Source organism: Cygnus atratus, chromosome 25 (genome assembly GCF_013377495.2).
Source record: "Cygnus atratus isolate AKBS03 ecotype Queensland, Australia chromosome 25, CAtr_DNAZoo_HiC_assembly, whole genome shotgun sequence".
Classification (NCBI taxonomy): domain Eukaryota; kingdom Metazoa; phylum Chordata; class Aves; order Anseriformes; family Anatidae; genus Cygnus; species Cygnus atratus.
The window spans coordinates 591,812-614,364 of record NC_066386.1 but is presented as its reverse complement, the minus strand read 5'-3'; the positions used below and the strand labels follow the sequence as shown (position 1 = coordinate 614,364).

General features: G+C 74.7%; 5 protein-coding genes across 5 annotated transcripts; 1 reads left to right on the top strand and 4 right to left on the bottom strand.

Moving 5' to 3' along the window:
• Positions 1 to 716: 716 nt before the first annotated feature.
• Positions 717 to 6,464, bottom strand: OSBPL7 (oxysterol binding protein like 7). The gene is made up of 22 exons (XM_050715557.1): positions 6,321 to 6,464; positions 6,003 to 6,125; positions 5,806 to 5,859; positions 5,579 to 5,692; positions 5,378 to 5,503; positions 5,181 to 5,301; positions 4,998 to 5,101; positions 4,833 to 4,925; positions 4,623 to 4,752; positions 4,442 to 4,538; positions 4,113 to 4,206; positions 3,909 to 4,040; positions 3,363 to 3,453; positions 3,003 to 3,280; positions 2,788 to 2,925; positions 2,636 to 2,699; positions 2,481 to 2,559; positions 2,263 to 2,407; positions 1,661 to 1,802; positions 1,209 to 1,335; positions 989 to 1,111; positions 717 to 825 (listed from the first exon to the last, which is right to left on the bottom strand). The coding sequence occupies exons 1-22, from the start codon at positions 6,411 to 6,413 to the stop codon at positions 717 to 719; spliced, it is 2,577 nt and encodes an 858-aa protein (XP_050571514.1). The 5' UTR covers positions 6,414 to 6,464.
• Positions 6,465 to 7,656: 1,192 nt separating this feature from the next.
• Positions 7,657 to 9,894, bottom strand: MRPL10 (mitochondrial ribosomal protein L10). Its single transcript, XM_035569887.2, has 5 exons — positions 9,802 to 9,894; positions 9,299 to 9,468; positions 8,863 to 9,027; positions 8,627 to 8,771; positions 7,657 to 8,302 (listed from the first exon to the last, which is right to left on the bottom strand). Exons 1-5 carry the CDS (start codon positions 9,836 to 9,838, stop codon positions 8,046 to 8,048), a joined length of 774 nt encoding a protein of 257 aa, XP_035425780.1. The 5' UTR covers positions 9,839 to 9,894; the 3' UTR covers positions 7,657 to 8,045.
• A 121-nt stretch (positions 9,895 to 10,015) lies between these two features.
• On the top strand, positions 10,016 to 12,650 carry LRRC46 (leucine rich repeat containing 46). The gene is made up of 7 exons (XM_050715422.1): positions 10,016 to 10,093; positions 10,708 to 10,754; positions 10,971 to 11,080; positions 11,712 to 11,781; positions 11,994 to 12,163; positions 12,303 to 12,536; positions 12,577 to 12,650. The coding sequence occupies exons 1-7, from the start codon at positions 10,016 to 10,018 to the stop codon at positions 12,648 to 12,650; spliced, it is 783 nt and encodes a 260-aa protein (XP_050571379.1).
• A 39-nt stretch (positions 12,651 to 12,689) lies between these two features.
• On the bottom strand, positions 12,690 to 15,110 carry SCRN2 (secernin 2). Its single transcript, XM_035569888.2, has 7 exons — positions 14,815 to 15,110; positions 14,556 to 14,737; positions 14,284 to 14,483; positions 13,935 to 14,150; positions 13,632 to 13,797; positions 13,333 to 13,510; positions 12,690 to 13,222 (listed from the first exon to the last, which is right to left on the bottom strand). The coding sequence occupies exons 1-7, from the start codon at positions 14,983 to 14,985 to the stop codon at positions 13,064 to 13,066; spliced, it is 1,272 nt and encodes a 423-aa protein (XP_035425781.1). The 5' UTR covers positions 14,986 to 15,110; the 3' UTR covers positions 12,690 to 13,063.
• A 2,881-nt stretch (positions 15,111 to 17,991) lies between these two features.
• On the bottom strand, positions 17,992 to 19,065 carry SP6 (Sp6 transcription factor). Its single transcript, XM_035569889.1, has one exon. The coding sequence runs from the start codon at positions 19,063 to 19,065 to the stop codon at positions 17,992 to 17,994; it is 1,074 nt and encodes a 357-aa protein (XP_035425782.1).
• Positions 19,066 to 22,553: the final 3,488 nt, after the last annotated feature.

The following is a 22,553-nucleotide window of genomic DNA, read 5'->3' as shown; positions in this document are numbered from 1 at the left end:
GGGCGGTGGAGGTGGCCAGGGCCCTTTTTTTGTTCTCGGTGGTTTTTTTTTGGGGGGGGGGGGGGGGGGGGTTGATGCTGAAATATTTATTGAGCCCCGCGCGCCGCGTGGGGTGGGGGCAGCAGCACATCGCGCAATAAAGGGGACGCTGCGGGTGACGCCTCCTCGCTCACCTCCGGGGGGGCCGCGGGGAGGGAAACTGAGGCAGGGAGGGGGTGCTACCAGTCCTAAGGGACGGGGGGGGGCGGAGGGGAACGACCCAAACACCCTGGTCTTGGGGGGGGGGGGGGGGGAGGGGGGGGCGTCCTGAGGGTGAAGAAGCACGCTGCACACGGCGACTCTCTGCAGACTTTATTACAGCAGGGCCCCCTGTGCAACGGGGCGGGGGGGGGGGGCGGGGTGGAGGGGGCTGCCCGCCTGCGGGCACCTCGGGACCCCCAGCCTGTTTTGAGGCCGCCCTGGGACTGGGCGGGGTGGGGGGCGGGATGGGCACCACCTGTGCCCCCCCCGGCTCCCCCCCGCTATTTGGAATCACAGTTTTGCTTGAACGCAGGCGCAGCGGCTGCAAGGAGCCGCAGCTGGGCGCTGCCTGCCCGCAGCCAGCTGGGGGGGGGAGGCCCTGCACCCCACTGCGGGGGCCTCGGGGGGGCGGGGGGGGGGGGGAGGCCAGCCCACGGGGCAGGCAGCAGCCAGGGGGCTCAGCCCTGTGGGGGCCGCTACCAGAGCACCGCACTGTCCAGGTGGGCGAAGCCGGGGTCGAGGCGCAGCTTCCAGTAGGTGTTGTTGGTGACCCACGACTCCTTGCCGTTGGCGTCCGTCAGCCGCCTGCGGATGGGGGGGGGGGAGTCGTGCCTGGGGTGCCCTCAGGGACACCCCCTCCCTCCCCCCCGTGCCTCGGCCGTGGGGTTTCCCCCATTCCCCGAGTGCCCCCGGGGCCATCCCCGCTCCCCACGCCCGCTCCCAGGGCCCCCAGCCCCCCCGTGCCCACCGGAAGAAGCGCGCCTGGTGCGTGATGTTGTTCTCCTCCATCACCCGCCGCCGGTCCCGCTGCAGCTGCTCGATCTGGCGCTTCTGCGTCTCCGCCGCCGGCACGTTGCCCTCCTCCAGGTACCTGCGGAGGCCGCGCTGTGAGGAGCCACACCGCCCTGACCCCCCCCCCCCCAAACCCCCGGACCCCCCAGAACCGCCCCGGGCCGCGTGCCGCTCACCGCTGGTCGGGGCGCAGGCGGGTGTCGGTGGAGGGCAGGACGCGCCGCAGCTCGGGCGTGAGCTCGTTCAGCTCCAGGGCGAACTGGGTGAAGCCGTAGTTCCTCTCGTGGTCGTGGGGCATGGGGTCTGGGCGGGAGAGACGCACTAAGCGCCCCGCCAGCACCCCCGGGCGAGGCACCCCCCTGGGGCAGGGCACCCCAGGGCCAGGGCCCCCCCCCGGGGCAGGGCACCCCCCCCCAGGGCAGGGCACCCCAGGGCCAGGGCCCCCCCCCGGGGCAGGGCACCCCCCCTGGGGCAGGGCACCCCAGGGCCAGGGCCCCCCCCCAGGGGCAGGGCATCCCGCCGGGGCAGGGCACCCCCCCAGGGCAGGGCATCCCGCCGGGACAGGGCACCCCCCCGGGGCAGGGCACCCCCCCGGCACGACCCCCCCGGCACGACCCCCGCTCCTTACTGGCTCTCCAGACGCAGTGCCCTGGGGCGGGCCCGCGGAAGAGCCCCTCGTGCCACTTGCCGGCCAGGCGCTCCACCACGGTGCCGCTGCGGCTCAGCACCGCGCCCTGCACCTCGTTGGCCCCCGCGCCCCAGTACCGAGCCTGCGGGCACAGCACGGTGGGGGCGGGGCCTCGGGGGGTGGGGCCGCGGGGAGGGAGGGGCTATGGGAGGGGGCGTGGCCAGTGAAAGGGTGGGGGTTGTGTAAAGGGCGGGGCTATAGCGGAGGGGCGGGGCTATAGCGGAGGGGTGGGGCCATGGGAAGGCATAGGGTCAATGGGATGGGGCGGGGCCATGAGGAGGGGGCGTGGCCGATGGGGTGGGGCCGCTGGAAAGGGGCGGGGGCACCGGGAAGGGGCGGGGCCAATGGGGACAGGGCAACTATGGTGCAGTGATTGGATGAGCGTGTTGCTAAAGGGGCGGGGCCAAGGCTGGAGGGGCGGGGCCAAGGCTGGAGGGGCGGGGCCAGGCTATGGCCATGCAAAATAGCACCGCGCGGGGGCGTGGCCTGGGCGGGTGGGCGGAGCCATGGGGGTGGGCGGAGCCATGGGGGGGGGGTCGCACCTTGCAGAAGGTGAGCTTGCAGTGGTAGGAGGCGTCGCGGGTGTTGCGGATCAGCACCTCCCCGTAGTGCTCGATCCAGCGCGGGCCGCTGAGGACGTTGTGGATGCAGGTGGTCACCTTGTTCCACTCGAAGTGGTCCCCGGACCTGCAACACACGCGGGTCAGGGGGCGCGGGGGCACAGCTTGGGGGGGGCATGGGGCTGGGCGTGGGCTCTCACCTGGGCAGCTGGACGTTCACGGTGCCCATGGGGACGATCTCCAGGGATTTGCCCCAGAATTTGTTCTTCCACCTCATGTCTGGGGACGGGAGGCGGTGAGGCCCCACACCCCCGGTGGCCTCCCCCCCCCCCCCAACAGCCCCCCTGGCACCCACCTTGCCAGAAGACGAAGTTGTCGGACTCAGCGTGGCAGGCGGAGATGGGGGGGTGGTGGCAGACCTGGGGGAGGAAGAGCCGCAAGTCCCCATCCCCATCCCTGTCCCGGTCCCCGTGCCCGCTGCGGCCGGGTGCCGCCGCCCAGCGCTACCTGCTCGCTGATGAAGCGGAAGCCGCGGTCGGGCCGCACGCACTCGTAGGTCTCACCCAGCACCGGGTTGAAGGGCTTGCTGCCCGCGCGGTAGAAGGTGGAGGCGTAGGCGGACACGGCAAAGGCGGCCACGAAGACCTGCGGTGGCCACGTGTGGGTCAGGCCCCCCCCCCGGGGGTGTGACCCCCCCCCCCGTACCCCTCCATGTCCCGCACCAGGCGCTGCCGGGGGTCGCGGGCGCGGGCGGCGCGGTCGAGCAGGGCGCTGTACTCGAGCTCCTCGCAGAGGCGCTGCAGCGTGTTGAGCGGCTCGTTGAGCTGCACGGGCAGCGCCACGCGGGACAGATCCTTCCCCACGCTGCTCCGCAGCAGCCCCCACAGGCTCACGTCCCCCGACGGTGCGGGGGGCGCGGGCAGGCGGCTGCGCCGCTGCGGGCCCGGCCCCGGCAGCTCCAGCGGGGGCAGCTCCGCCGGCCCCCCCGGGCTGTCTGCTCCTGTGGGGCAGGGGGGGACATGGGTCGGGGTGCCCCCGCAGCAGCACCCCACACCCGTCGCCCCTCCGCAGAAGCCCTCTACCTGTTTGGGGGTGCCCGGGCCCCCCCGGCTCAGCCGGGTCCTCGCAGATGCTGTTGGTGGCCTCGCTGATGCAGGACTCGTCATCCGAGGCCTGGGGATGGGCACAGCGGCCGTCGGGTGGGCTATGGGGGCACAGGGCTGCGCCGGGGGGTGGGACCCCCAGGGGAGATCGGGATGGGACTGGGGTGTCTGGGACACAACGCGGGGGCAGGACGGTGGGGGGACCGCAGGACAAGGGGAGCAGGAGCAGTGGGGGGCACCAGCAGCACCTGGCCCCCACTGCTGGGCTCAGAGACTGTAGAGCCCCTGAGCACCCTGCTGAGGGGGGCTATGGGGGGCTGCAGGGGATACAGGAAGTGGGGGGGGGCATGGAGGCTGTGGGGGACTGCTACTGGGCTGGCTAACGGGGAGGGACAGGGGAGAGAGAACAAAGAGATGAACTGACAGGAACAGCAGCAGCAGCAGCTGGGGGGGCACTGAGCAGCTCTGCAGAGCCCCCCCTGCCTGACCCCATCCCGCCTTAATCCCCCCCCCACACACACACACCTCGTTCTCGGAGGAGCTGGCGGAGAGGAAAACCTCACAGGCGTCGAAGAACTCGGTGTGCGAGTCGGCCAGCGAGGCGATGCTGCGCTGCGAGCGCTGCTGCTCCCGGCCCTTGGCTGGCAGCGCGTCGGGCTGGGGGGGCAGGCAGCGGCTCAGCCCCCGCCCCAGCCCCCTGGAGCCCCCCCCGGCCCCTGGCCCCCTCACCTCGTCGGGGTGCAGCGAGGCGAAGGAGTCCAGGGTGGTGTCAGAGGAGACAGAGAGGGAGTGGAAGCGGCGCAGCCCGTCCCGCGGCTCCAGGCTTGGCAGGGCAGCCTGCGGGGGAGCTGAGCTGGGGCCAGGGCCGGGACCCCCCCGTCTCCCCCCTACCCCAGCCCACGAGAGGGTCGTGGGATCGCCCCGCCACCGAGGGACCCCCGGTACTGGGCTGAAGCCCTGCCGACCCACAGCACCCACCAGACCCCAGCAGCACCCCCCCGGCTGGGGTAGCCCTGCCCGCGCCCCTCACCCCAGTGGGGCCAGCGCTGCCCGGGCGCGGGGCTGAGCGCCGCCGATCCAGCGCCTGCCGCATCTCCTCCAGGCGAGCCCTCTCGGCCGTCAGCGCCGCCACCACGCTGCTGAGCGAGCCGTGCACTGCGGGGACAGGGGCAGGGCGGGGGGTTGCAGCATGGCCCCCCCCGCAACCCCACACCCCGCTCGGTGCCCCCCCCGTCCCACCTTTCTGGGCCAGGACCCAGAAGCTCCGCTGCAGCTGGCTGTACTCGGGCGGGAGGCTGAAGGGCAGCTGGCCCTGGCAGGGCTCCAGGTAGCGCGAGAGGTTGGGGACGGAGCCGTGCAGGCGGCCCACCTGCGAGGGGCACGGGCTCAGCGGGGGCTCCGGCCCCGGGCTCGACCCCACAGCGGGCAGGACGCCCGCACCTGCCTCACCCTGCCGATGGAGTCGTCCTTGGCGAAGCTCTGGGTGCACCAGATCCTGGTGCTCCTCCTGCCCTTCTTGGGCCTCTCCGCGGCGGCTGAGGGCTGGGGGCAGGGGCGGGTGGTGAGCGCGGGGCGAGGGGGCCGCGAGGCTCGGCCGTGCACCCTGGCGCTCACCTGGCCGCTGGAGATGAGGGGCGCGGAGGGGATGCGGTGCAGGGACTCGAGGCTCTGCAGCATCCCCGTCAGCTCCCGCAGCTGCTCCTGGCATGCCGACAGCTCTAGGGAGGGTGCACAGAAGCTGGGTCAGGGACAGGGACGGGCGCCCTGTGTCCCTGTGCCCCCTGGCGCCCCGCTCACCGGCCGAGCAGCGCTCCAGCCCCTCGCTGTCCTTCAGCCACGCGTCCACCTTGTCCCGGGAGCTGGCAAGGGCAGACAGGGCGGGGGCACTGCCCGAGGGCAGGATCCGTGTCCATGGGCCCTGGGGACAGAAGGGCACCCTCAGCAGCCCTGCTCACGGACATGGTCCTGCACCACCACCCCAAGGTGCCACCGACCTGTGCAGCGGAGGGGGTCCTCCCGGCGGGACCCCCGCTGGGGCAGGCGAGGGGATCCGGCCTCTCGCCCTGGTGATGAGAGCAGAGGCTGCTCACCCAGCTGGCAAAGAGCTCCGGGGACTTGATCTGCAGGACAGAGGCCAGTTGGGGGGGGGACGTGACACCCCAGCCCCCTCCAGCAGCCGCTGGGCACCCCCAGACCTTGAGGTGGTAGATGTTGTCCTCCGTGTCCAGGTCAACCCGCTGCGCCTTCTTGTTGACGGACATGACGGACTGACGGACGTCGATGGCGCCGTGCAGCTTGCCCTTGAGGACCTGGGGGGCCCCGGGACTCTCGTTAGGGGGAAGTCTCCCCTTCATGTAGGGGAAATGGGGTCTCTCCCACCCTGTGCCCACGGGGAGGTGGCGCGGACACGGCCCATACTCACATCCTGGCGTGTGGTGGCATACGTCAGGATGCCGTTTTCCAGCACAAAGTACCTCTGGGGACAGAGAGGGACAATCGAGAGAGGGACAGAGGTCGATCCCTGCAGCCCCCCCACCCAGGGGCAGAAATCCCTCCAGGGCTGGGCACGGCGCCCACGAGCAGCCGGGTCGGGCTCTGCCCGCACCCCCGCCCCGCTACCTTGTGCCAGCCCTTGAGGGGCCATTTCCTCTTCTTGAGCAGGAAGCCCTCCTGCCGCGGCGGCTCCCGGCACGGGCTGCCCCGGCCACGCGGCTCCTCCACCACCTCCCAGCTCTCCGAGCCCTGCGGGGAGCGGGCGTCAGCGCGGGGGTCCCCCGGCACGCGGGGCAGCCAGGGCGCCCCCCCCCCCACGTCCCCCAGGGGTACCAGGGCCTCTCTTCATCCCCCGCTTAGAGTGGGACGAGGCCCCCCGCGGCCCCACGGCACCCCGGCTGCCCGCTGGGATCCCGCCGAGCCCCCAGCCCGCAGCCCCCCGACCTGCTGGACGCTGCTGTGCTTGGAGGACACGGTGCTGTTGGAGCGCGACAGGGCCCTCCTGGGCGACGCCGGGTCCTTCTCGTGGCTGCCCATGGCCGGGGGGGCCCCGCTGAGCCCCCTCCCGGTCCGTGCCGCGGGGCTGGCGCTCCGAGCTGGGCCCTCACGGCCCGGGCAGCGGGACCGGCTGCGAGGAGGGGGCGCCCGGTGAGGGAGCCGCGGGGGGGGGGAGCAGAGCCCAGCCCCTGGGCGCCCACCCCCAGCACCCCCCGGCCCCGCCGTGCCTCAGTTTCCCCGGGCGCAGGGCGCCGGCCCCGGCCCGCCCGCCTTATCTCGCCTCCGCCACCGCCTGCCGGGTCCAGAGTCCGGCCCCGCCGCCCGCCCCACGGGGCGCTGCCACGGTGTGGGGGGGGGGGAACGGCCCCGGTCCCGGTCCCGGTCCCGGCAGCGCGGCCCGGGGCGGGGGGGAGCGGGGCCGGCCCCGTGCGCCCCGGCAGCGCCGAGACCCCCGGGCGTGCCCGCAGCCCCCGGCCGGGCCGGGCCGGGCCGGGCCCCCCCCGCCTGCAGGGGACGGGGGCGCCGCGGGGACGGGGCCCCGGGGAGGGCTCCCCCTCCGCACCGACCCCCCCCGCCCCCAGCACTGCCGGGGACCCCCGGTGCGGAGCAGGAGCCCCGCCGGCACCGGGCGGCAGCGACCGCGAACCCGCCCCGCAGCGGAGGGGACGGGGCTGGGGGGTCCCCGCGGGACCGGCCCCGGGGGTTCCCCGCCGCCCCCGGCCCGGTCCCGGTCCCCGTCCCCCGGCTCACCTGTGCGGGCGGCGGGCGCCGAGCCGGGGCCGGGGCCGGTCGCATCCTGCCCGGCGGCTGCAGGAAGCGGAACACGGAAGGGGGCGGAGGCGCCGGGCCGGAGCCGCTCGGCTCTGCCCCCTGCACCGTGGAGGACCGGAGCCGGCAGCGCCGGGGCGCCCCGGGACCCCCCCGCACACACCCGGGGCAGCTCCGCCGCGATCCCAGCCCCGCTCCCCTGCACCGGAGGCTTCGTGCGCCGGGAGCTGGATCGGTCCCGGGGGATCACCCTGCGCCCCCCCCCCCTCCCCGAGGAAGGGGGCTCGTCGGGAACGGCCGAGCCACGGTCACGACCCCCCCGCCCCGCACCCCACCGGCCCCGGGAGCACCCCCCTGGGGCTCTGGGGCTCCCTCCCACCCCCCCCGCCGCTCCCCCCGGCTGAGCTGCTCCAGGAGAGCCCCAGAGCCGGGCACAGCTCAGCCTCCCCCCGAGGAGGCAGTACGGGGCAGGAGCCCCCCCACCTGCCCCCCCAGAGACGAGCCAGCCTTGGGATCGCTGCCACCACCAGCTCAGTTTAATGGAAGCAGCCCCGCAGACGCAGCTCCACCAGCGCCGAGCTCTCCGCAGCACGCCCCTCCGCACCCCGGCCGCTGGGTGCTGCACGTCCTCCACACCGCCACGGCTCTGCCTCCTCCCGCCGGTCCCAGCGCCCCTCCGGCCGCCTCCCACAGCACCCGAAGGCAGCCGGGTCACCCCCTGTGCCGCTGGTGCAGGCAGGGGGAGCAGAGGGAAGGGACGAGGCGGGCTGCAGGGCCGCGCTGCCCCCGGCCCCCCGCCGGCTGCCAGCACGCAGCAAAACTTTGACCCCTGTCCCCGTCAGTGAAGAGCTGACCCTCGACCAGTGCACGAGGCTGAGCAGGGGCTGGGGGTCAGGGTCAGGGTCAGGGTGCCCCGGGGCTCTGGGCAGGCTCTGTCCCCGCCGGGGACCCCCCCTCGCCAGCCCCGTCCCGCAGCTGGCGGATGTGCTGGTCCAGCAGCGCCGTGAGGTGCGCGGCCCCGTGCTGCAGCAGGGAGCACGTCTGGGAGGGCAGCAGCGCCAGGGCGCCCACCGTCTGCCCCTGCGAGGCTTCCAGCGGGGGCAGCTTGGCGAAGTTCTCCACCCCCTGCCTGCTCAGGATGGTGTTGTCAATGCAGGCGCCTGGAAGAGAGGGTGAGGCAGGGCTGAGGGGGAGCACCAGGCTGCGAGGAAAGACTGCGTGCTGAAGTGCCACGCACTGAAGCCTCCCAGGACTCTCGCCACGATAATATGGGACAGAGGACAGCTGCCACGCCGCAGGCAGCGCCCCCTGTGCCTCTGCCCCACACCAGCAGCTCCCTGCATCCTTCCCCTCCCTGCCGCCACCCAAAGCTGTCCTGGAGGACCCCCGTACCGGAGGAACCCCCTCTCCCCAGCCCCAGCAGCATGCAAGAGCCCCGAGCTCGGAGCCGGAGGACAGAGGCAGGGGCAAGGGCAGGCTCTCACCCAGCAGGTTGACCTGCGGCACTCCCTTCAGGACCCGCAGCATCTCCTTCGCCTTCGTTTCCGGGCTCACCAGAAGGATGTTGCGCCCCACGAAGAGCGGGAGGAGGTTCTTGTAGCGGGACTGGGACAGCACGGGTCGGACAATCTGCGGGAGGCAGCTCTCAGGACGCAGCGGTGGAGCACGGAGGCGGCACCGGGGCTGCTCAGCACCGCCCTGCCTCTGCCCCCAGCCCTACCTCGTTCAGGAAGAACTTGACCTCGATGTTGTGCTTCCGGAGGTAGTGCCTCATGAGCACCATGTCATCCCCGGGCATGGAGTTGTACTGGCACACCGCGATCATCCGGCTGTCCCGGAACACCTCCTCCACCTGCCGCCGTAACAGCCGGGCGTAACCGTTCTCCTGCGGGGAGCGCGGCGATGGGGACAGCCGAGGGCCGAGGGCTGCCCCCACCCTGCAGCCAGACCCGGCGAAGCGAGGGGCTGCCGCGCACCGGGGGGGGCACCCTCTGCGGCACCGGGCAGCCCGCAGCTGGGACGGCTCCATGCGGGCGGCCCCGGGCCTGACCCCCGGCACGGCTGCGCCCGCAGCGGGGCCCACACACGGGGCACTCGCTGCGCAGCTGCCCGGTGCCCCCGGTGCCCCCGTCACCTCCCCGCCGCTCCCCCGTTACCTCCTCCTCTGGCTCGGCGGCGGGCCGCAGGCAGCGCTCGGGGACGGCGGGGCGCGGCGCCAGGTACTCGGTGAGGGCCATCAGCTTGTGGCGCTGGAGGTGCACGGCCTTCCAGTGCCGGGTCACCGCCTTGGAGCTGCGCCGGGCGAGCCGCAGGGCGGGCAGCCAGCCTGCGGGGGGCGGCGGGGCAGCGCTCGGGGACGGGACGGGACGGGCCGGGCCGGGCCGGGACGGGACGGGACGGGCCTCCCCCACCGGGCCGCGCTCCTGCCCCTGCCCGTGCCCACCCCATGTCCCTGCCCGTCCCCGTGTCCGTGCCCCCGCCGCTCACCCCGACCCCGACCCCGTCCCCGTGCCCGTTTCCCTGCCCGTGTCCCCGGTTCCGGTCCCCGTGCCCCCGTCCCCGCCGCTCGCCGCTCGCCCCGGCCCCGGCCCCGGCCCCGGCCCCGGTCCCCGGTCCCCGGCCCCGGCCCCGGTCCCGTCCCGGCCCCCCCGCCGCTCACCCCGCCGCCACGGCGCGCCGCCGCTCAGCGCCGCCATGTTGGCCGCGGGCGCGCAGGGCCTGGTGGGCCGGCGGAGGCCCCGCCGCCGGGCCCCGCCCCTTCCGGCCCGGCCCGTCTCCTAGCAACGGGCACGCCGCGGCCTGCCCCCGCCCCCCGGTACCGGCCCCGCCGCGCCCCCCCCGGCCCCCCCCCCGCGCCCCCCGGTGCCCCCGCCATGGCCGGGCGGGACCGGGCCCGCCCCGGGGCTGAGCTCGGCGGCCTGCAGGGGGTTCACAGCCTCGGCCTGCAGCCGGTGAGGCACCGGGGGGAACCGGCCGGGCCCGGGGGTCGGCCCCTCGGGGGCGCCGTGACCCCCCCCACAGCTGGGCCCCGGTGCAGTTCGCAGAGGGCCTGGCGGCGCTGCCCTCCGGGGCGTGATTTGGGCGGGGGGCTGGCACTGCCCACCCGGTGTCTGTTCGGGTCGGGTGTGGGGAAGAACGGCGTTACCGGAGGGGTCCCGAGGCACCGGGAGGGGCTGCCCGGGGGGTGGGGGGGTCACCGCCCCCGGGGGGGTCTTCAAAAGGCGTTCGGATGTGGAGCTCGGTGGTAGGCTTCAGTGGAGGACTGGGTAGTGTTGGGTCATGGGTTGGACTGGGGGATCCTGGGGGTCCCTTCCAGCCCGGGTGGTTCTGGGGTTCTGTTTTCTAAACCCGCCTGGGGAGCCTCAGGGTCTGCCCGAGCCCCGCTGGGCTCCCGTGCTGCCACAGCGCCCGTGCCCTCCACAGAGCTCCTGTGGTGGCGGTGGGGACGCTGTGTTGTCCTTGTGGGGTTGGAATGACCCTACAGGGCCCCTAAAGCCTGACTTTCCACGCACTAGCAAATCACGTTGGTGTTTCTTCGTGTTGTCGGTGTCGTTTTTTTCCCCAGAACCGAATCGAGAAGATTGAGAACCTGGGCTGCTTTCCCAGGCTGCGGTACGTGTGGCTCCCGACCCTAAGGACACGGCTTCCCACAGCCCTCCTGACCCCCTGCGTGCTCAGGGGAGCACAGGGGAGCCCCTGCAGAACCAGCGGGCTTTGAGTTATGGCAGGACTTCACGGCAGTTTGTCACAGGAGCTCGCCATCCCCAGACCAGCCCATCACCTGGCGAGGGCCGCAGCGCCCACCCCTGCTGTCCCTGTGCTCCGCAGATTCCTCTCCCTGGCTGGGAACTGCATCCGCAAGGTGGAGAACCTGCGGCCTCTGCAACACTTGCGTTTCCTGGACCTGTCCCAGAACCAGATCCAGACGCTGGACCCAGGTGGGAGGCACGGCCGGCCCCGGTGGTGGCCTGACTCTGCCCGGGCAGTGCCCAGGCACGGGGGTGACAGCGGCAGACTCCTGGCCCCATGTCTGGGCTGTGCTGGGGCCTGTGGCACTCGGGTCCCAGCCGCAGCTCCAGCAGAGCCACCCCGTGGCTGGGGCGCACGTCCCTGTGGGGCGCTGGGAGCCAAGGGGTCTGCTTCCCCCCCCGTGCCGGGCAGAGGTCACGCAGGTGGGCTCACGCTGCCCCGGGCCTCCAGGAGGCTCCCGTGGGTGGGTTTTGGCAGAAGGGGAAGGGACAGAGGGGCGTCTCCCTCGGCCCTTCTGTAGCGTTTCTAGCGTGGCACCAGGCACTGTGCTGGCAGATGGGTGAGAAAGGGAACGGTGACAGTCTGGGAAAGGAAAAAATCTCTGTTCTCACTGTCGGGCTGTGAGGAATACCCATTCCCTCAGTTTGCCCAGCTGGGAGACGAGAGGCTGCTTCCCACGGCGGGGCTGTGGCCTCAGGAATGTGTGTGAAGCACTCCGGGAGGTGGCGGCGCTCAGGGGTTTGCTGCACGCGCAGCTCCATGGAGCAGGAGGGGCTCAGGGCTCTTCTCAGCCTCTCTTCCTTCCTTCCACCCGTGCAGATGAGCTGCCCCGCAGCCTCCGGCTCCTGGACTTAACGGGAAACGCGTGCACCCGGCAGCCCGGGTACAGGTGGGTCGGGGGAACCCTGGTGGCGATGAAGGGGGAGAGCGAGCCCCCAAACCCCGCGAGCCCCTCAGCGAAAGCAGCCCCCACACGTACTCAGCACCTCACCCGGACCCAGGAGGTCGGAGCCTGACTCTGCCCGGGCTGGGGGGCTGCAGCGTGGGGGCCGCGGGGTCACAGTGGCGGGGGAACGGCTGCTGCTCACTTGGTGCTTGCAGAGAGCTGGTGGTGGGAGCGCTGCCCCACCTGCTGCAGCTGGACACCCGGCCCCTCCGCGGCTGCACGGACCCTGCCCCAGGCGAGGAAGAGGAGGAGGAAGGTTCTTCCAGCAGCGAGGACGACGAGGAGCTGTTCTCTGAGCCAAGTGCCCCCTTCACTGCAGACAAAGGTGCCCGGGCAGAAGCAGGACACACGGCTTGTGTGGGGGACAAGCAAGCCAGTCCCCCTGTCCCCAGGGGTGGCAGCAGGGGCAGGGGGCTCGGGTGGCCACGCCAGGCCCCCCTGTGATTCTCCCCCCTCCCGGGCAGATTTCTTTGCAGACCTTCACCAGGAGCTGGCCGGGCGCTCCCGGCGGAGGCAGGGGGAGGCCCTGGAGGAACACCGGAGCCGCCTGCAGGGGCTGCGGGGGCTGCTGCTGCCCCCCCCGCTGGGCTCAGCGGGCACCGAGACCTGCCGAGCCCCCAGCCCCGGGGTGGGGGGAGCGGCCCCAGGCCCCAGGCAGGCTCAGCCCCGTCCCCACGCGAAGCAGGGGCCGCAGCCGTGTCCCCCCCCGGGCAGGGCAGGCCGCCCCCCCGCCCGCAGCCAGCGCCAGCAGGAGCCAGCCCCGCAGCGCGGCCCTGCGAGGGGAGACAAGCAGCAAAGGAGCAAAGAAATAGGCAGCACCCCAAGGACCCGGCACCGGCACAGCACCAGTCAGGATTAAAGCCTCTTTATTCCTACAAGTCTCTGTCTGCAGCTGGCTCCTACGGAGGGGCTGGGCAGGGGCAGCCCCGCTCCCCCTCCCCGTCGCCCCCTTCCAGGCCACGGCCCTCCCTTCGAGCACTGCTTCTACTGGGGCACGTTACAGCGCTGGGGGCTCCGCGCCCCCGGCAGGGCTGGAGGTGCCGGTCGAGCCGTTCCCCTCTGAGCCGCCAGCACGGGGAGGCTGCTCCAAAGCGGGAGGAGGCGAGGAACCGGGGCAGGGCACCGGGAAGGTTTTCTCATCCCCCAGACGGGAGCGATGCCATGGGGGGGCTGAGCTGGAGCCCAGCCTCAGCTCCTCTGCCCTCCCAACCCACCTGCGCAGGGTTTATTTGTAAAACTTCATCTCCGCATCCACGCAGTCGAAGAAGAGCTCAGCCAGCTCCTCCGGGCTGGGGGCCACGTCCCCCCCCAGCAGCGCGTTCACTGCCTCCAGCCCCTGCCTCTCCAGGTCCCGCAGCGTCTGCTGGAGCTTCTGGCCCTGCTCCTGGCGGGGTCAGGGGCGGAAAAGCTGAGGCCAGGCACCGGCAGGGCATCCGACTGCCTCCCCATCACCGCGGGAGGGCACGAGGGCCAGCGGGAAGGGCTCTGCGGTACCTGGTCCCTGTCCATCAGCTCCAGCGCTGCCTGATGCCGGCGGTAGAGCTCGTGCCGCCGATCGACCGTGCTCTGGAACCGCGGCACCTTCTTGGCAGGGTCATCGCTGAAGCTGGGAGACATCACCTGCGGCGCGGGCTTCAGGCCGGCCACGAAGACGAAGGGCTTGAAGACAGACCTGCCGGAGAGGAGCCGGGGCCGTGACACCACGCGGACGGATGCTGCTCCACCGCGACAGCCAGCACAGGGCACGGCTCTGCCTCCTCCCCGCCACCCCAGGGCCCCCCGACCACCCTCACCTCGACGGGTCTGGGGTGGCCGTGAAGAAGTGGACGCAGGGCAAAGCGGGGTCCCGGGGCAGCACAGACACCATGCTGCCCGCCGTGCGGAACCCCTCCGAGTCCACGCAGATGCCGCTGGCCTTGTCCCGCAGGATGGCCATGAACGTCTCCGCCGTGATGTGCCCTGGCAGGGGAGGCAGAGCCACATCACCACCGGCTGCCGCGGCCAAGGGGAGCGGGGAGACGCCAGGGCGAGATGGGTACGGCCGTCCCCATGCCCTGGTCCCTGTCCCCATGCCCTGGTCCCGTCCCCGTCCCCACCTGCGTGCTGCCTCAGCAGCTCCTTGCCGGCGCGGTAGCGAGCCTTGGCGGCCTCCATGCGGGGGGGCTGCTGCTCCAGGGAGAAGGCCTCGGCGAAGCTGAACTCGCCGGCCCCGCTCCACCAGCCCTGGCTCCGGGCTCGCTGCCGCAGCTCCGCGTGCTCGGCCGCGATGTCCGTGCCGATGCTGAGCTGGTTGGAGATGTTGCGGCTGCCTTCTGCGGAGGTCGGGGCGGGTCAGGTGAAGGGGAGGCCCGAGGGGACGGGGCTCCCAAAAATCAGCCCAGCCCGAAGCTGGGGTAGGCGAGGCGACGGCAGGACTGTCGCCCAGTACAACCAGTGCCCCCTCACCTTGGATCCGCTGGGCCGCCCAGTAGCGGCCGGCCGTCTCCAGCACCCAGGCCTCGCCGCGGTCAGCCAGCAGGAAGGTGTTGTGGTAGACGAACGGCACCGGCTCCTCCTTGCAGCTCCCGCCCTGGCCGTGCCGCTCCAGCAGGGCCGTGATCACCTCCAGGGCTTCCCGGGCAGAGCTGCCCCGCTCCAGCCCCAGCCTGCAGCGCCGCGGGCACCCGGTCGGCCTCGCGCCCCGGGGGCCGCGGGGGGCAGTGGGGGACGGTGCTCACCTCACCAGGTCCATGCCCAGCAGCGCCTCGTCCTCGCCGACGGGCTCGCGGGTCCAGACGCCCTCGTTGCCCACGCAGACCCCATGCTCGTTGGCGCCCATCTCGGCGCCCCACAGCCACGCGGGCCGGCTCAGCACCACGGCGTGGGTCCTCTCGGCCTGCTCGATCTCGATGTAGGTGCACTGCGCGGCACGGGGACGGCGGCGGCTGAGACCCAGCGCGCTCCTCACGCTGCCCCGGTGCCCCAGCGCGCTCTCACCTGGACTCTGTCCCCGGGGCGGTGCGTGGCGGCGGGGACGTAGACGATCTCCTGCACCTCGCGGCGCGGCCGGTCGGCGTTCTTGCCGAAGATGACGGCGGGGGCCGCGGTGTGCGGGGGCAGCGCCACGAAGCAGTCGCAGGATGAGGGCGCGGGACCCTGCCCCGCCATCCCGAACCGGGCAGAACCGGGCCGCGGGGGGGCACCGACGGGGGCGTCACCCCCTCGTCCCTGTCCTGGACGTGTCCCCGGGACCCCCACCCCGGGCTGGCCCGGCCGGGGGGGCACCGGCGCCTCCTGCCCCGGGGCCTTGCGGCTCCGCACCGACCGGGGCCGCCCTCGACGACCCGGGGGACGGGGACCCCCCGCACGCACAGCCCCGGTTACCGGGACCCCCCCGTGCACGGAACACGGCTCCCGCCCGCCCCGCCCGAGCCCCGTTACCGGGACGCCCCCACCCCGCGGACCTGCCGCTGCCGCCGCCGCCGCCGCCGCCGCCCGGTCCCGCCCCCCCGGTCCCCGCCCGCCCCGTCCGGTGCGGCCGACGGCGGCGCCCCGTGGCCGGAGGCCGCAGGACGGCGTTACCGGGCCGGGGCCCCCGGTGCCCCCGGCGGGTCCGAGGGCGGCCGCGGGGTGCAGGACGCGACCCCCGGGGACTCTCCCGGCCCCCCCCCGCCCCCCATCCCCGCACAGACGGAGCCGGAGCGCCGGGCCGTGGAAAACTCGCGGTTTATTCCGGTACAAAACGAGCCCCCGCCCCGCAGCCTCCTCCCGCACGGCCGCCGCCCCCCGCCCGGGGCCCCCTCCCCGCCGCCCCCGGCCGCAGCGCCCCGGCCGCCCCCGGCCCCCGGGCGGGGCTGGGCGGGGAGCCCGGGGCCGGCGCTGCCGGTTCCTCCCCGGCCCGGGGCGCTGCCGGGGGGGGGACGCGGCGCGGGGGCAGCGCGGGGCCGGCAGCCCCACGCCGCAGCCGGCCGGACTGGTTCGGGCGGGCGGGGGCCGGCCTCCGGCCTCCCCGCCCGGTTCCGCAGCCTCCGTTGCCCCATCGCGGCGGGCAGGGGCGGGGGCCGAGCGCACCTGGCCCCCCCCCCCGGGATCACCCGGTACCGCCCCGAGCCCTCCCCGGTACCACCCGGGGCTCCGCGCCCCCCCACCCAACAGACACCGTCGGGGGCACCGGGAGGGGGGGGCGGCTCCGTGCTGGGAACGGCGGCGGGGGGGCTGCGGCAGCCCCGGGCCCCAGCGAGACTTCACCTCGGGAGGGGTCCTCCGGGGGCACGGGGCGGGACCGGGACGGGACGGGACCGGGACGGGGACGGAGACGGGGACGGGGTCGGGACCCTGCGCCGGTCCCCGCCCCCCCATCACAAAGGGCCGCGGCTACAGCTTCACCCGGAGGCGTCCACCCTGCCCGGGTGGCAAAGCCTGGCTTCACCTTAATAAAATAATAATATTAATAATAATAATTAATAATTAATAATAATAATAAAACAATCGAAACCGAAGGCTGCGGGGCGCCCTCTGGGCACGGACCCCGCTCGACTTCACCTCCACCCCTTCCCCCCCCGGACCCCGGGGGCGCTCCAAGCCCGGGCAGCCCCGGACACGGCCCCCCCGGAGCCCCAGGATCGGGGCCCCCCCAATCTCCCCCCTCCCCGGATTCCCAACCGGTGTGAACTGGTGCCGGCCGCGGGGCAGAGCCGGTGGCCCCGCTGCCCCCAGCAGCCCACCCTGCCCCCAGCGCGGCCCCCAGCCCCTCCCAGGTCCCAGCTCCTGGCTCCTTTGCCCCAGGGGTTCTGCCAAAACCGGGGGGATAAAACCCAAAAGGTCGAAAACCCGAGCATTTCGTGGACCACCAGCCGGCGGATGAAGGACAGATGGGGGGTCCCTGGGGGAAGGGGGACAGCCCCAGAGGAGGGGAGATGTGGGGTCCCCTGGGGGGGGACACCCCAGGACATTCCCAGGAGATACGGGGACCTGGGAAGGGACAGACGGGGTCCCCGGGGGGACAGGCAGCATGCACAAGGGGACAGGTGGATGCCCCCTGGAGTAGGGGGTCCCGGGGAGGGACGGTTACAGGGCCCCAGGGGACAGGCAGCATGCACGGGGGGGGGCAGCTGGGGGCCCCGCAGGTGCAGGGTCCCCGGGGACAGGCAGCATGCAGGGGGGCGGGCGGAGGTGCCCGCAGCTGCGGGGTCCCCGGGGAGGGACGGCCGCGGGTGCCGGGGGGGGCGGGGGGGGACCGGCGGGCGGAGGAATGCGGCCGCCCCGGCTCTCCCGGGGCCGCGGCCGCCCCGCGCTTCCCGCCCGGGGCCGCGGTGGGTGTGGGAAAGCTGCAGGCGTGCGCTTGGGCAACCGCGTGCCCAGCGAGCGACGCGCCCGCCGCGGCCCCCGGCCGGGGATGCCGCCCCCAGCGCAGCACCCCCTGCCACAACTCACATTCAAGCAGGGTTTCTTTTTCTTTTTTCTTTTTTTTTTGGCCTCAATTTGGGCCAAAAAAGGGGGGCTCCGTAGCCCCCGAGCCCAAGTGGGGCTCCCACAGGCAGGCTACGGGACCCCCCCGGGGGTAAGGAGCCCCCCACCCCCGGCACCGAGCTGTCCCCAGAGCAAACGGGGCCAAAAGCCGGGGGGGGCGGCGAGCCCCCGGCATTTCGGGGGGCTGACGGGGAGGGGGCCGGGGAGCGGCGTCGCCCGGGGGCTGCGAGGCCACGGCCACGCTCCCGGAGCGAGGGCTCTGGGGTTCCTCTCGCTTTCTCCTTCCTCCCCGCTCGGGCCGGACAAGCCCAGGCAGCGCCGGCTCCTCGGCTCCCCTTGATGTTCCTCCCAAACAGCCCCGCCGCCTGCCAGCAGCCTCCCGAAAAAAGATTTGGGAAGCCGGGGGAGGACGGGGGGAGCGGGCGCGGGACAAGTGAAACTGCCGCGGGCAGCGCCGGCTGCGCCGCTCCCCGCCCGGGCACCGCCGCAGCGGGCTGCGGGGGGGGCTGCGGGGGGGGCGGCGGGGCCGGGACCTGCCGCCCCCGGCACTGCGGGGCACGGGGGTCCGCCTCCCGGCTCCCCTCCGGCGGCGCGTCGAGCGCACGGTGCCAGCCCGGCCCCCCCGCCGCGGCCCCGCGGCCCTCGGAGACCAGCCCCGAGGGGGCGCGGGGCCCCCCCGCCGGCACCGGCCCCCGGCCCGGCGGCTCAGTTTGTGGGGGCGGCGTTGCCCCCCTCGGGCTCCCGCTTGCCTCCCTTGCCGGCCGGCGGCTCCCCGGCGCCCTTGGCCTCGGGCTCGCCGCCGTCCTTGCCGCCGTCGTGCGTCTTCATGTGCTTGCCCAGGTGGTCGCTGCGCATGAAGACGCGGCCGCAGACGGGGCAGGTGAACTTCTTGGTGCCCGTGTGGGTCTGGAGGTGCCGCTGCAGCTCGTCGGAGCGGGTGAAGCGCTTGCCGCAGAAGAGCCAGTTGCAGACGAAGGGCCGGTCGCCGCTGTGCCAGCGCAGGTGGGCCTTCAGGTGCGAGGTCTTGGCGTACGCCTTCCCGCAGCCCGGGATGTGGCAGTTGTGCAGGTGCTTGCGCTTGGCGCCCTCGGGGCAGGGGCCCCCCCTCTCGGCCTCCTGGCAGTTGGGGCAGCGGCACGCCGCCTGCCCCCCGCCCCGCGGCACCGCCCGCCGGCCCCCCTTGGCCCGCCCGCCCCCCTCCGCCTCGGGGGGCCCCTCCAGCGCCTTGGCCCCCTCCGGCCCCAGGAGGTGCTGGGCGGGGGGCAGGAGGTGGGCGGGGGGGGCGCAGAGCTGGGGCTCGCCCCCGCCGTACCCCCCCAGCGGCGGCTGCAGCCCGGGGGGCGCGGGCACCTGCAGCCCCCCCTGCCCGTGGGGCAGCTCCATCCAGCTGGCCCCGGCGTGGAGGTCCCACCAGTTGACGCCCCCCTCCTCGCCGGGGGGGCCGGGGTGGGGGGGCCGAAACCAGGGCTCGTAGGGGTGCGCCATGTCCGGGGCCGCCTGCAGCAGCTTGGCGTAGGAGCCGGGGGCGGCGGGGCCGTCGGGGGGCAGCTCTAGCCGCGGGGGGCCATGGGGCTCGTAGGCGCCGGGGGCGGCGAAGGCGGCGTCGGGGCCCGCCAGCGGCAGCTCCGGGGGCGGCAGCGGGGAGGCGAAGTCGGCGCCCGCCGCGGCGCTGCCGTGGGGCTGGAAGGGCTGCAGCGGCTGCAGGTCCAGGTGGGTCGGGGAGGCGCGGGGCGCGTCGGAGGACTGGTTCCCAAGAGAGCCGCAGACAGCTGTGAGCATTGCCGAACGGCGGCGCGGGCGGTGGCGCAGACAGACCTGCAGGGCCAAGGAGGGGCGGCGGGGGGAGAGAAGAGCCGTGAGAAGAGAGGGGTGCGTGTGTGCGCCCTCACCCCTCCGGCCCCCCCGCCCGCCCGCCCCAGGGTCTCCCCGCGGCCGCGCGCGCTGGCACGGGGGGGCTGTCACCGGCGGCAGCCCCGGACCCAGCTCCCGTCCCCGGGCAGAGCCCTGCAGCTCAGGGGGAAACTGAGGCAGGCGGCAGTGCCCGCTGGTGCTCAGCGCACTGCTGGATGACGCTGCGCTGCGGGTGCCAGCCCTGCCGGGGCAGTGGGTAGCCCGGGGCAGCGTCCCCAGCGCCTGTCACCCAGCGCCCACCCACTGAGGACATTTCTCTGCTACACAGCCCAGCGGGACGGAGGCCAGGCAGGGGACACCCCTCGGCCCCCCAGGCAGGGGACTGTCCCTGCAGACCCAGCTCCAGCCCCCGGCGTGGACCCACCGGGTCACTTCTGTGACCCAAAGGGGCTGGTGCCAAATTCCTGTATCCGAGGAAGCCACAGGGCTCTGCTTCCTCCCTCCCCAACGTACGCCCCCCTAGCATGGCCGGGGCATCGACCACTGCTGGGGTCCCCGAGGGGCTGTAGGGCAGCAAGCAGCAGCCCCAAGCCCCTGCCCACTCCTGGCACAGCTCCGGGGTCTTGCCCCACAGCACGGGGACACAGCCCCCGGGAGCCCCCGAGCTGTTGTGGGGCCGCAGCCCCCCGGGCCAGCTGGCAGTGGGACAGGGGAGCGGAGGCCCGGGGCCGAGCCACCGGCAGCGCTTTGAAGCCGGGCTCAGGGCTGCCTTCGCCTGCGGCCACGCAGCCCCGGCCCCAGGCACCTGCTGCTCCCCGCAGCGCGGCCGTGACTCACTGGGAGCTGTGCAAACCCCACGGGGGCCGGGCCCCACCCCGGTGTTGAAATCCACCTGCCGCCACCAGCTCCCGCCCCCCGACTTCCCACCGGCGCCGGGGGGGGGTGGCCGAGACCCCCTGCCCTCTTCCCCCATTCTCCCCATGGCAGAAGCCCGCGTGCGAGGCCACGCCGCCCCCCTGCCACCCCTTGCCTGTGTGGGATGGTGACAGACCCCCAGGGAAGTGCAGAGGGGTGCCGGTGCTTTGGGGCTGGGGCCAGGCCCCCAGAGCCCCCCAGCCCCAGCACTACGAGCACGGGGCAGGAGCAGGGCCCAGCGCTGAAGACCCCCGGCAGCACCCAGCCGCGTGGGGTGACCGCTTTCCCCGGCGGGCAGTGCCTGGGCAGGCAGGGGGACCCCACGGAGAGGGCAGGAGCTGGGGGTGCCAAAATCCCCCCCAGCAGGACCCCTCTCCACCTGCGCTACGGAGGCACCGAGCTGAGCGCTGCAGGGCTGGGGGGCACGGCAGGATGAGCCCAAGGGCAGGTCTGGGGGTGCTGCTCCCCAGGGTGGGCTTGGCTCTGCCCTGGGGGGGTCGGCACCGATTGTCCACGACACTGGAGGGCTCCTGGGGATGCCAGGCAGGGGGGTGAGGGCTGGCACCCAGCGGGTGCGAGGCCACCACATCGCCCCATCCAGCGCCAGCCCCCAGCGGGGTCCTGAGCCCCTCGCCAGCCCCTCTGCTCCCCGTGGGAGCCGCACCAGGGCCACAAAGCCCCGTGGCCGTGTCCCATCCCGGGGGTCACACGGAGCTGGGGGCGGAGAGGACCGGCAGGCGCGACCCCAGCCCCCCGAGCCCCCAGGCTGAAGGAAGGAGCCGGGGACAGAGGGGACGCCCGGGGGGGCCCGGGCAGCTCCCACCCAGCGCGGCCCCTCCACGGCTCCTCGGTGCCCCCCGGAGCGACCCCCCCGGCCCCGGCCGAGCCGCGGCCCCGCCACGCTGCCGCCCTGCCCCGGCCCCGCGGGGCTCCCGGGGCGTTTTTTCCACCGCGGATGACGGGAGGAGCCCGGGGCCCGGCGCTGCCCCCTCCCTGGCGGGGCTCGGCGACGCGCTGCCCACTGCACCGCGGGGAAACTGAGGCAGCGGCGGCTGATGCGCGCCGTGAGTCACGGCCGGGCTGGGCAGAGGCGGCTCGGCAGGCTCCCAGCCCAGCCGGTGCCTCGCCCCGCGGCGGGGCCGGGCGGGCGGCGCTGCCCTCGGCACGGCCCGGCCGGGCACCGGCGCGGGGCGCACGGGGGGGCTCGGGGGGGCTCGGGGGCTGCCGCGGGCGGGGGCTCCCCGGGGCCGGGCCGGGGCGGAGGGGCCGCGGCTCGCTCCGCGCGTGGGCTGGGCACGGCGCGGGGACCCGCGGGGACCGGGGGCGGCCGCGGGGGCTCGCTCGGGCCGGGCCGGGAGCCGGGAGCGGCGCGGTCCCGTCCGCGGCACCGGGCACCGGGGCCCGCCCCCGTGCCGGCCGTCGGGGCGGCGGCGCCGCGGGCTACCTACGGGTCTAGCGGCGGCGACGGGCTCCCGGCGGCTCCGTCCTCATCGGCGGGGTGGGCGGCGCTGGCTGCCGAGGGACCCCGAGGGACCCGCGCGGCTCCCCAGGGAGCGGGCACCCACCGGGCCGGGCGAGCAGGAATGGCCGGGTCCCGGCCGCGCTCCCGGCTCTTCCCCCCCGCGCCGCCTCCCGCCCCTCCCCGCCCGGCCCGGCCCGGCCCAGCCCGGCCCAGCCCGGCCCAGGTGCTTTTAACCCTTGGAGGCAGAGCCCGGCGGTGGCGGCGGCCCCGGCCGGGATCCGGCGCTTGAAAGCGGAGGGAGGGGACGGGAAGTTCGCAGCAGACACCGCGACCGGCGCTAATTAAAGAAGAAAGCCGCCGCCGCCTCCCTGCGCGCCCGCCGCCCCCCCGCCTGCCGCCCCCCCGCGCCCCGACGGCAGCGGCCGAGCCCCGGCCGGGCCCCGCAGCCCCCCGCGGGTGGCGCCGAGCCCCCCCCCGCCACCGGCCCCCGTCCCGGGGGGGTCAGTGTCCCCATCCCGGGGGGGTCAGTGTCCCCGTCCCGGGGGGGTCGGTGCCCCTGTCCCGGGGGGGTCGGTGTCCCTGTCCCGGGGGGGCTCAGTGTCCCTGTCCCGGGGGGGTCAGTGCCCCTGTCCCGGGGGGGCTCAGTGTCCCTGTCCCGGGGGGGCTCAGTGTCCCTGTCCCGGGGGGGTCAGTGCCCCTGTCCCGGGGGGGCTCAGTGTCCCTGTCCGGGGGGCTCAGTGCCCCTGTCCCAGGGGGGCTCAGTGTCCCTGTCCCGGGGGGGCTCAGTGCCCATGTCCCGGGGGGGCTCAGTGTCCCTGTCCCGGGGGGCTCAGTGCCCCTGTCCCGGGGGGGCTCAGTGTCCCTGTCCGGGGGGCTCAGTGCCCCTGTCCCGGGGGGGCTCAGTGTCCCTGTCCCGGGGGTTCAGGCCCGCCTGGCCCCATTGTCCCCCTGCCGTGGGGTCGAGGGGACGGGGACAAGCGCAGGGCTCGGGGGACACCGGGGCTGGGGCCAGACACGTGGCGGCACAGAGCGGGGAGCT

Bases quoted from the DNA above. Each gene is read 5' to 3' on its own strand.
- OSBPL7 (XM_050715557.1), bottom strand. From the start codon at position 6,413: ATGGGCAGCCACGAGAAGGACCCGGCGTCGCCCAGGAGGGCCCTGTCG. The intron at 3,281-3,362 runs GTAGAGGGCTTC...CCTGCCCCACAG, and splicing joins GCCCGGGCACCCCCAAACAG to GAGCAGACAGCCCGGGGGGG. The intron at 2,700-2,787 runs GTAGCGCTGGGC...TTCCTCCCCCAG, and splicing joins TCCGCTTCATCAGCGAGCAG to GTCTGCCACCACCCCCCCAT.
- MRPL10 (XM_035569887.2), bottom strand. From the start codon at position 9,838: ATGGCGGCGCTGAGCGGCGGCGCGCCGTGGCGGCGGG. The intron at 9,469-9,801 runs GTGAGCGGCGGG...CGCCCCCCGCAG, and splicing joins CGGCGCGCCGTGGCGGCGGG to GCTGGCTGCCCGCCCTGCGG. The intron at 9,028-9,298 runs GTAACGGGGGAG...CGCTCCCCGCAG, and splicing joins CCGCCGAGCCAGAGGAGGAG to GAGAACGGTTACGCCCGGCT.
- LRRC46 (XM_050715422.1), top strand. From the start codon at position 10,016: ATGGCCGGGCGGGACCGGGCCCGCCCCGGGGCTGAGCTCGGCGGCCTG. The intron at 10,094-10,707 runs GTGAGGCACCGG...TTTTTTCCCCAG, and splicing joins ACAGCCTCGGCCTGCAGCCG to AACCGAATCGAGAAGATTGA. The intron at 11,081-11,711 runs GTGGGAGGCACG...CCACCCGTGCAG, and splicing joins GATCCAGACGCTGGACCCAG to ATGAGCTGCCCCGCAGCCTC.
- SCRN2 (XM_035569888.2), bottom strand. From the start codon at position 14,985: ATGGCGGGGCAGGGTCCCGCGCCCTCATCCTGCGACTGCTTCGTGGCG. The intron at 14,484-14,555 runs GTGAGCACCGTC...GCGGCGCTGCAG, and splicing joins CTGGGCATGGACCTGGTGAG to GCTGGGGCTGGAGCGGGGCA. The intron at 13,223-13,332 runs GTACCGCAGAGC...TGACCCCGCCAG, and splicing joins AGCTGATGGACAGGGACCAG to GAGCAGGGCCAGAAGCTCCA.
- SP6 (XM_035569889.1), bottom strand. From the start codon at position 19,065: ATGCTCACAGCTGTCTGCGGCTCTCTTGGGAACCAGTCCTCCGACGCG.